The sequence below is a fragment of the Heptranchias perlo genome, chromosome 25 (assembly GCF_035084215.1).
Source record: "Heptranchias perlo isolate sHepPer1 chromosome 25, sHepPer1.hap1, whole genome shotgun sequence".
NCBI classification, from domain to species: Eukaryota; Metazoa; Chordata; class Chondrichthyes; order Hexanchiformes; family Hexanchidae; genus Heptranchias; species Heptranchias perlo.
In genome coordinates this window covers 43,838,819-43,849,435 of record NC_090349.1, presented here as the reverse complement: position 1 = coordinate 43,849,435, position 10,617 = coordinate 43,838,819, and the positions used below count along the sequence as shown (strand labels likewise).

The 10,617-nt window shown below is 51.9% G+C and overlaps 1 protein-coding gene across 3 annotated transcripts in view; it reads left to right on the top strand.

Moving 5' to 3' along the window:
- Window positions 1-9,658, top strand: part of galnt9 (polypeptide N-acetylgalactosaminyltransferase 9) — a 211,863-nt gene extending 202,205 nt beyond the window's left edge. Inside the window, exons 10-11 of one of the 3 annotated variants that reach the window (XM_068006168.1) lie at window positions 6,510-6,677; window positions 8,428-9,658. In XM_068006168.1, coding sequence (XP_067862269.1) covers window positions 6,510-6,677; window positions 8,428-8,574 — 315 coding nt within the window. In that variant the 3' untranslated portion in view covers window positions 8,575-9,658. Of the gene's footprint in view, window positions 1-985; window positions 1,037-6,509; window positions 6,678-8,427 lie in introns of those variants that run through there. The other 2 variants (XM_068006169.1, XM_068006170.1) reach the window with 2 other exon arrangements.
- Window positions 9,659-10,617: the final 959 nt, after the last annotated feature.

The window sequence follows — 10,617 nt, the reverse complement described above, 5'->3', positions numbered from 1 at the left end:
TAGAGGGAGGGGGAAGAGGTGAAAGAGGAAGGGGGAAGGGGTGAAAGAGGGAGGGGGAAGAGGTGAAAGAGGAAGGGGGAAGAGGTGAAAGAGGGAGGGGGAAGAGGTGAAAGAGGAAGGGGGAAGAGGTGAAAGAGGGAGGGGGAAGAGGTGAAAGAGGAAGGGGAAAGAGGTGAAAGAGGGAGGGGGAAGAGGTGAAAGAGGGAGGGGGAAGAGGTGAAAGAGGAAGGGGGAAGAGGTGAAAGAGGGAGGGGGAAGAGGTGAAAGAGGAAGGGGGAAGGGTGTGAAAGAGGGAGGGGGAAGAGGTGAAAGAGGAAGGGGAAGAGGTGAAAGAGGGAGGGGGAAGAGGTGAAAGAGGAAGGGGGAAGGGGTGAAAGAGGGAGGGGGAAGAGGTGAAAGAGGAAGGGGAAAAGAGGTGAAAGAGGGAGGGGGAAGAGGTGAAAGAGGGAGGGGGAAGAGGTGAAAGAGGAAGGGGGAAGAGGTGAAAGAGGAAGGGGGAAGAGGTGAAAGAGGAAGGGGGAAGAGGTGAAAGAGGGAGGGGAAGGGGTGAAAGAGGGAGGGGGAAGGGGTGAAAGAGGGAGGGGAAGGGGTGAAAGAGGAAGGGGGAAGAGGTGAAAGAGGGAGGGGGAAGGGGTGAAAGAGGAAGGGGGAAGGGGTGAAAGAGGAAGGGGAGAGGTGATTTATTCTGGTGCACCAAGAGACAGCATAACACAATTCAAATAATTTTTGTGATATAAAAGTTAGAGGCCGATGTATTTTGCTCTGATCTGGAAATAGTTCCAATGGAACAATGCAGAGCGAGGGGACACAGTCATGACAGTGAGGCCCAGTGAATTGATTGCCTTCAGCACACAAGGTGGCTCTTTGTTCAGCGTAATAGATTTGTTTATCCAGATCGGGAATAAAAGATGAAGTGGAGAAATCGAAAAAAGCAGAATGCGAGATGTTTGAAGATTAATACATGCTGTCAATTTACTGCCTGCAGATTTATGGAGATTGATTGTTCCAACCAGTGTGTGCTTTCTTGGACAATTAATGTGGACATGTTATCTTATCCACTGCTCGCTGTTTATTGGCTGCTGCTTCAAACATGCCCACGCCCTGCATTATCCAACAGTGCCTGGGAAATAGTGACATCTCCGTTCCATTCCTGAATTAAGCCATAACTGTCTGTCTCTTAAGAAAATGGACAGCAGAGGATCCCCATAATCTACTGTTACTATAGGTGAGCTCTAGAAATTGAGGTGGGGGGGCGTTATGATTTGATGTGCCTGTCACAGCGACACACGGGAGGGGAGCAGGGCGCATTGGTGCCAGGGGTCGCTGACCCCTCCAGGATTGTCCTGGAGTCTCCAGGAATTAAAGACCAATCTGCCTGACATTGCCCAGGAGAAAAATCACGGGGGCTTTACAGAAAACCTTGTGTTGTTCTCATTCTCTTTTTGATCACTTTTCATTTATTTAATTGGAGATGGGGGAAAACAACTGTTTGACTGGGCGGGGCAGTTGGAGGTGGGAGGTCATGTGATGAAACCCCCAATCAGAGTTCACAACCCTAATCGAGTTACAGAGGTCAATATGTCCCATTCGCGACCCGCACAGTTTTATGAAGTGAATGTTCACCTGGGCCTCGAATCAGATGACCCCCTCCCAAACCTCTGAAATCCCAGTAGGTGCTCCCAAACCTCTGAAATCCCAGTGGGTGCTCCCAAAGCTCTGCTCCAGGAGCACCAAATCCTAAAATTTAGCCAACCCCTGCTCTCTCCCAGTTCCCCGACCGTGACTGTGGTTCGACATTCCGCTGAGCTTTTCAGCTCTTCTTTAACCGGAGCAAATAGTCACCTGGCAGAACGCAACTCCCCTTTCAACAGCAATCTGGTGCACATGATCATTGACAAAAAAAAAAATCTGCTGAGCATTTGGAAAAGGAGGACAAAGATTTTAGAGGGAAAGAACAGGAGTAGTCCCTCGAGCCTGTTCCGCCATTCAATTAGATCATGGCTGATCTGTATCTTAACTCCAATTACCCGCCTTGCATCCATAACCCTTAAAACCCTTACCCAACAAAAATCGATCAATCTCAGTCTTGAAATTTGAGCTTCCTGACATCACCCCTGAACGGCCTAGCTCTAATTTTAAGGTTATGCCCCCTTGTTCTGGACTTTCCCACCAGAGGAAATAGTTTCTCTGTATCTACCCTATCAACTCCTTAAATCATCTTAAGCACCTCAATAAAATCACCCCTTAATCTTCTATATTCGAGGGAATACAATCCCAGTTTATGTAATCTGTCCTCATAATTTAACACTTTTAGCCCCGGTATCGTTCTGGTGAATCTGCACTGCCCCCCCCTCCAAGGCCAATATATCAATCCTGAGATGCGGGGCCCTGAATAGCTTTAAAAAACAGCCCAGGGTGGCTCAGATTCTGCTGGAGTATTGCTGCTGAGTATAATGTAGCCTCCTTTCCCTGAATTATCAATAATACAGCATTGTAATAAGGTGCTTCTTGCTCATAAATTATACTGTAGGCAGATTCTCCTCTTCTCCTTCATCCCCCTCCTCGACCAAAAATATACACAGCAGGACTCGATCTCAGCTCGCTGTACTGAAGCTCGATCTATTTGGAATATTGAACAAATGCTAATTGACATTTACTTCAACACAAGCACCCACATTACCAAGATTCCCTAGTTAACTGTGAGGCCAGTTAATCATTCACCGGAGACACACACAATGTCATAACGCAGCCCCATTCCAGCAATTGGGCCATGCTACTCGTAAAACCAGGAAAGATAATTCCAGGATTTGGATTATTAGAGGGAAGCACTGAACTGGGTCAGAGAACTGTACCGGGGGGAGGAGAGAGAGTGGTGGGAGGAGAGTGGGGGGCGGAGGGGGCGCAGGAGGAGGAGGAGAGTGGGGGGGCGGAGGGGGAGAGTGGGGGGCGGAGGAGGAGGAGAGTGGGGGGGCGGAGGAGGAGAGTGGGGGGCGGAGGGGAGAGTGGGGGGCGGAGGAGGAGAGTGGGGGGCGGAGGAGGAGAGTGGGGGGCGGAGGGGAGAGTGGGGGGCGGAGGAGGAGGAGAGTGGGGGGGCGGAGGAGGAGAGTGGGGGGCGGAGAGGAGGAGAGTGGGGGGGGCGGAGGAGGAGAGTGGGGGGGGCGGAGGAAGAGAGTGGGGGGGCGGAGGGGGAGAGTGGGGGGCGGAGGAGGAGAGTGGGGGGCGGAGGAGGAGAGTGGGGGGCGGAGGGGGAGAGTGGGGGGCGGAGGAGGAGGAGAGTGGGGGGGCGGAGGAGGAGAGTGGGGGGCGGAGAGGAGGAGAGTGGGGGGGGGCGGAGGAGGAGAGTGGGGGGGGCGGAGGAAGAGAGTGGGGGGGCGGAGGAGGAGGAGAGTGGGGGGTGGAGGAGGAGGAGGAGGAGAAGAAGAGTGGGGGAGGAGGAGGAGGAGAGTGGGGGGCGGAGGAGGAGGAGGAGGAGAAGAAGAGTGGGGGAGGAGGAGGAGGAGGAGAGTGGGGGGTGGAGGAGGAGGAGGAGGAGAAGAAGAGTGGGGGAGGAGGAGGAGGAGGAGAGTGGGGGGCGGAGGAGGAGGAGGAGAGTGGGGGGCGGAGGAGGAGGAGGAGAGTGGGGGGCGGAGGAGGTGGAGGAGAAGAAGAGTGGGGGAGGAGGAGGAGGAGGAGAGTGGGGGGCGGAGGAGGAGGAGAGTGGGGGGTGGAGGAGGAGGAGGGGGAGAGTGGGGGGCAGAGGAGGAGGAGGAGGAGGAGAGTAGGGGGCGGAGGAGAGTGGGGGGTGGAGGAGGAGGAGGAGGAGGAGAGTAGGGGGCGGAGGAGAGTGGGGGGTGGAGGAGGAGGAGGGGGAGAGTGGGGGGTGGAGGAGGAGGAGGGGGAGAGTGGGGGGCAGAGGAGGAGGAGGAGAGTGGGGGGCGGAGGAGGAGGAGGAGGAGGAGGAGAGTGGGGGTGGAGGAGGAGGAGGGGGAGAGTGGGGGGCAGAGGAGGAGGAGGAGAGTAGGGGGCGGAGGAGAGTGGGGGGTGGAGGAGGAGGAGGGGGAGAGTGGGGGGCAGAGGAGGAGGAGGGGGAGAGTGGGGGGCAGAGGAGGAGGAGGGGGAGAGTGGGGGGCGGAGGAGGAGGAGGAGAGTGGGGGGCGGAGGAGGAGGAGGAGAGTGGGGGGCGGAGGAGGAGGAGGAGGAGAGTGGGGGGCGGAGGAGGAGGAGGAGGAGAGTGGGGGGCGGAGGAGGAGGAGAGTGGGGGGCAGAGGAGGAGGAGTAGGAGAGTGGGGGGGCGGAGGAGGAGGAGGAGAGTAGGGGCGGAGGAGAGTGGGGGGTGGAGGAGGAGGAGGGGGAGAGTGAGGGGCGGAGGAGGAGGAGGAGAGTGGGGGGCAGAGGAGGAGGAGGAGGAGGAGGAGAGTGGGGGGCGGAGGAGGAGGAGGAGAGTGGGGGGCGGAGGAGGAGGAGAGTGGGGGGCAGAGGAGGAGGAGGAGGAGGAGGAGGAGAGTAGGGGGCGGAGGAGAGTGGGGGTGGAGGAGGAGGAGGGGGAGAGTGGGGGGCGGAGGAGGAGGAGGAGAGTAGGGGGCGGAGGAGAGTGGGGGGTGGAGGAGGAGGAGGGGGAGAGTGAGGGGCGGAGGAGGAGGAGGAGAGTGGGGGTGGAGGAGGAGGAGGGGGAGAGTGGGGGGTGGAGGAGGAGGAGGAGGAGGAGGAGAGTGGGCGGCGGAGGAGGAGGAGGAGAGTGGGGGGTGGAGGAGGAGGAGGAGGAGAGTGGGGGTTGGAGGAGGAGGAGGAGGAGAGTGGGGGTTGGAGGAGGAGGAGGAGGAGGAGGAGAGTGGGGGTTGGAGGAGGAGGAGGAGGAGAGTGGGGTTGGAGGAGGAGGAGGGGAGAGTGGGGGGCGGAGGAGGAGGAGGGGGAGAGTGGGGGGCAGAGGAGGAGGAGGGGGAGAGTGGGGGGCGGAGGAGGAGGAGGAGAGTGGGGGGCGGAGGAGGAGGAGGAGGAGAGTGGGGGTTGGAGGAGGAGGAGGAGGAGGAGGAGAGTGGGGGTTGGAGGAGGAGGAGGAGGAGAGTGGGGGTTGGAGGAGGAGGAGGAGGAGAGTAGGAGTTGGAGGAGGAGGAGGAGGAGGAGGAAAGTGGGGGTTGGAGGAGGAGGAGGAGGAGAGTGGGGGTTGGAGGAGGAGGAGGGGGAGAGTGGGGGGCGGAGGAGGAGGAGGAGGAGGAGAGTGGAGGTTGGAGGAGGAGGAGGAGGAGGAGGAGAGTGGGGGTTGGAGGAGGAGGAGGAGGAGAGTGGGGGTTGGAGGAGGAGGAGGAGGAGAGTAGGAGTTGGAGGAGGAGGAGGAGGAGAGTGGGGGGCGGAGGAGGAGGAGGGGGAGAGTGGGGGGCAGAGGAGGAGGAGGGGGAGAGTGGGGGGCGGAGGAGGAGGAGGAGAGTGGGGGGCGGAGGAGGAGGAGGAGGAGAGTGGGGGTTGGAGGAGGAGGAGGAGGAGAGTGGGGGGTGGAGGAGGAGGAGGAGGAGGAGAATGGGGGTTGGAGGAGGAGGAGGAGGAGAGTGGGGGTTGGAGGAGGAGGAGGAGGAGAGTGGGGGGTGGAGGAGGAGGAGGAGGAGGAGAGTGGGGGTTGGAGGAGGAGGAGGAGGAGAGTGGGGGAAAGGAGAGAAGGAAAAAGGGGAGAGAAATCGGGATTGGGAAGGAAGGAGGGGGGAAAGGGGAGAGTTTCAGAATGCTGGCTTCATTTTGTGCCATCCACCATTCATAATAAGATCCTGACATTTTGCCGGAGTGAAAGTAATTATTGGGAATTGTTCTCTCAAAGACGACTGCATTAGCCTGAGTGCGTTCAAGAATGTCAGGTCTAATAATGTAAAATTAAAATGACTAATGTCTTTTATAATCGTAATTGCATTTATTTAGCACCTTATCACATCAAACATCTCAAAGTGTTTCACACAATGAATTGCTCTGAATTGCAGTGACTGTAACGTTAAAAGAAAGAACGTGTTTATGGAACACCTTTCACAACCTCAGGACCTGCCAATACGCTTTACAGCCAATGAAGTACTTTTGAAGTGTAGTCACTGCTGTGATGTAGGAAACGCGGCAGCCAATTTGCGCACAGCAAGATCCCACAAACAGCAATGAGACAATGACCAGATATTCTGTTTTTAAGTGATGTTGGTTGAGGGATAAATATTGACCAGGACGCTGGGGAGAACTCCGCTGCTGCTCTTCTTCGAACAGTGCCGTGGGATCTTTTATGATCTCGGTTTAACATCACATCCGAGAAACGGCATCTCCAACAGTGCAGCACTCCCTCAGTGCCGGCCTGGATTAAGGGCTCAAGTCATTGGAGTGGGACTTGAACCCACGACCTTCTGACTCAGAAGAGAGAGAGAGAGAGACTGCTACCCACTGAGCCACGGCTGACATTTCTTTTGTGCATAATGTGCGATGATGACTCATTGTCTGTATCTCGTCGTCTGCTGTAAAATGTTAAAAGCAGCGTTGAGAATAACTGCTGGGGGAAATGCTTTTTTTCTCAGCTTGTACGTTACACCGTTGAGGGGCTGCTGCAGCTTGGGCCTCTGGGATCAACAACCTTTCTACCAGATACCAAATGCCTCATCGACGACGGAAGGAGCAAAACCCCGAGTCTCAGGAAATGCGAGGAGGTCCTCCGGCCGAGCCAGAAACTCTGGGATTTCACGCAGGTAATGGGCTCGCGATTTGCTTCAAGTCAAATCAAACTTGGGGAGAGAAAAAAAAATCCGAAACCTATTTATGAAGTTGTTTGGTCCTCGGAGCCATAAAGTAACAGAGAGGAGTCCAGTGTGTGAGAGTTAATGATCCATTATGTGGATATATATATATATATATAGCCACGCACGCACGCACGCGCACAGTGGCAGAGCTAGGTTTGGCCGACTGGTGGTGGGGTCGAACTCAAGATTCAGCCCATCGTGCCGGCTCTTTGAAAGAGCTAAACTATTAGTCCCACTCCCCCCGCTCTCTCCCCACAGCCCTGCAGATTTTTCCTTCAAGTATTTATCCAATTCCCTTTTGAAAGTTATTATTGAATCTGCTTCCACCGCCCTTTCAGGTGGCCCATTCCAGATCATAACAACTCGCTGTGTAAAAAAATTCTCCTCATCTCCCCCTCTGGTTCTTCTGCCAATTATTTTAAATCGGTGTCCTCTAGTTACGGACCCTCCTGCCAGTGGAAACAGTTTTTTCCTTTATAATACCCTTTGTAATTTTGAACACCTCTACTAAATCTCCCATTAACCTTCTCTGCTCTAAAGGAGAAAAACCCCAGCTTCTCCAGTCTCTCCACATAACTGAAATCCCTCATCCCTGGTATAATTCTAGGAAATCTCCTCCGCACCCTCATTAACTTCTCTGATACCAAGTTGTAATTGGTAAGTTAAGCAGCTTATCTTACGTAATGGGTCCGTTTTCTGAATGTCCGGCAGCTGGGTGTTTCGGGAATCCACGATTTTAAACCCATTCATTTCAGTAGATACAAAACCATGGCATAAGTGACAGGTCTTTTGATGAAACGGTCTTTCATAGACCTTCATAATGCAATATTGAACATGGGTGATGCAAATTTCCCACAGAGTCCAGTTCTCTTATCATTTATGGTTCAGCATTCAGCAAAATTAAATCAGTCTATTGCACAGTTTGCGTTCAAAAAGATTCTATTTGAAATGTCAGGTGACAAACCTGTCCCGTTGAAATGTAAACCGCATATGAACTACTCTTGGCTTTTCAAAGAGCCTGTATTTGATTATTTTTGCAAACTGGGGTTTTGGGCCAGTCCCACTGTCAACTGAGGCTCGTGGGTAGCACTCTTGTCTCTGAGTCAGAAGGTTTTGGGTTCGAGCCCCGCTCAAGTCATGAGCACAAAATCTAGGCTGACACTGCAGTGCAGCACTGAAGAGGTGCTGCATTGTCGGAGGTGCCGTCTTTCGGATGAGATGTTAAACCGAGGCCCCACCTGCCCTGTAAAGGATCCCACGGTACTATTGGAAGAAGAGCAGGGGAGTTCTCCCCGGTCTCCTGGCCAATATTCATCCTTCAACCAATGTCACTAAAACAGATGATGTGATCATTATCACATTGCTGTTTGTGGGATCTTGCTGTGCGCAAATTGGCTGTCGTGTTTCCTACGTTACAACAGTGGCCACACTTCAAAAGTACTTCATTGGCTGTAAAGCACTTTGGGACGTCTTGAGGTTGTGAAAGGCGCTATATAAATGCAAGTTCTTTCAGTCTGCAGTCGCCAACGCAGATACCAAGGAAACGCTTGGACTGTATTTCAAATTACGAATAAATATATTAATAAAAACTCTTACTTTCATCACATATAAGCACGTAAATTTCTCTCCCTCAGAAACGTTATACAGTGTACAGTTAGAAGAGTGTCTACTTTTTACACTTGTTGACTCTCTTTTACAGAATGGGCCAATTATCAACAGAGACACAGGCCGCTGCCTGGAAGTGGAAATGGCTAAGGATGCCAACTTTGGCCTGAGACTGGCCTTACAGAAATGCTCTGGGCAAAAATGGATAATAAGAAACTGGATAAAACATGCCAAGCACTGAGTGCTGAGGGGACTGATTCGGTCCATCCCCAACGTACCTTTGTAAATCTGCTTCCACTTGATATCGTGCCAAGAGGCCAAACACCATGAGACATTGTGGGATAGACAGTATGGGATCACCCAGCCATTCTCAATGAAGGGACACTGGTGGACTCTTCCATTTGAACATTATTGACAACTGCACGGAATTAAATGAACAATAATGATGTGCCTTTTTCACATATAAACTTCGACTGGAAACCAGTCCCGTTAGCATGTTTGATTTATTGTATCGGAAACTGTAAATAATAAAATCAAAAAAAAAAGTAATATATGATACAATTTTAAAGGGGGTGCAGGAAAAGAGAGACCTGGGGATTCACATACACAAATCTTTGAAGGTGGCAGGACAAGTCGATAATTCTGTTAAAAAGGCATACGGGAACCTGGGCTTTATAAATAGATGCATAGAGTCCAAAAGCATGGAAGTTATGGTGAACCTTTATAAAACACTGGTTAGGGCTCAGCTGGAGTAGTGTGTCCATTCTGGGCACCAAAATTTAGGAAGGATGTCAAGGCCTTGGACAAGGAGCAGAGGAGATTTAATTGCATAGTTCCAGGGATGAGGGACTTCAGTTCTGTGGAGAGACTGGAGAAGCTGGGGTTGTTCTCCTTAGAGCAGAGAAGGTTAAGGGGAGATTTAATAGAGGTGTTCAAAGTTATGTGTCGTTTTGATAGAGTAGATAGGATGAAACTGTTTCCACTGGCAGGAGGGTCGGTAACCAGAGGACACAGATTTAAGCTAATTGGTAAAAGAAACGTGGCGGAGATGAAGAGAATTTTTTTTACGCAGCAAGTTGTTTTGATCTGGAATGCACTGCCTGAAAGGGCGATGCGAGCAGATTCAATAGTGACTTTCAAAAGTAAAATTGGATAAATAATTGAAAAAGAAAATTTGCAGGGCTATGGGGAAAAGAGCAAGGGGAGTGGGACCAATCGCATCGCTCTTTCGAAGAGCCGGCACTGGCACGATGGGCCGAATAGCCTCCTTCTGTGCTGTATGATTTTATGATTGTAAATTAAAGGATGTTGCCTCTAATAAGAAATGATTCTGTTTACTTGAGTTTTAGAAAAAGCATCGGAAGGCTGCAAGGGATCATCTCTCTTCCCGGACGCATCCCCAATCTGACCATAGTTTGATTCAAATTTGTACGGGGGCCTTGTATGAGGACATCTCGCTAATGCATTCAGGTAGCTGGACAATAGAGGCGCGACAGTAACCTCCAGTTGGTAATGCTGTCAATGGGGAACACTATAACCGTAACGCCTGTTATATTTAGTTGCTCCAGTGGTGGCGCTCTAACCTCTCTTGGCCTGTTACAACAAACAACAGCCAGGATTGACCGAGTGCTCTCTGTCAGTTATCCCTCGGAGGGCAAAAGATGGCACTGGGATACACTCTGCCACGGACCCACCTAGACTCTGTAGAGCAGGGATGCTTATTAGTTCCTGGCATCCAGCGTTACTATGGCAGCAGAGGGGAGGGGGGCCAGAGAATTAATTCATTTTTTATATTTCTGTTGCGAGGGTCTGTACAACTCAGGCCGAATAAGAAACTGTATCTATCTCCTCTCGTTCCGGACGTCTCAACCAATAAATCCAACAGGGAATTCAGGAAAAACTTCTTTACCCAGAGAGTGGTGAGAATGTGGAACTCGCTCCCACAAGGAGTAGTTGAGGTGAATAACAGAGATGCATTTAAGGGGAAGCTAGATAAACACATGAGGGAGAAAGGAATAGAAGGATATGCTGATAGGGTGAGATGAAATAAAGTGGGAAGAGGCTCGTGTGGAGCATAAACACCGGCATAAGACCATTTGAGTCGAATGGCCTGTTTCTGTGCTGGAAACAGTTACCTACCTAAACTGCCCCACATACTCATGATATTAAATATCTCAGTAACGGAAAGATTACATTGGAGACTGGCGCAGAGCACTCTTTATTATTTAACCTACAGGCTCATTTCTGCAATTTCCTTTGCTGGTCTAATGCAGGGTGCGTCTAT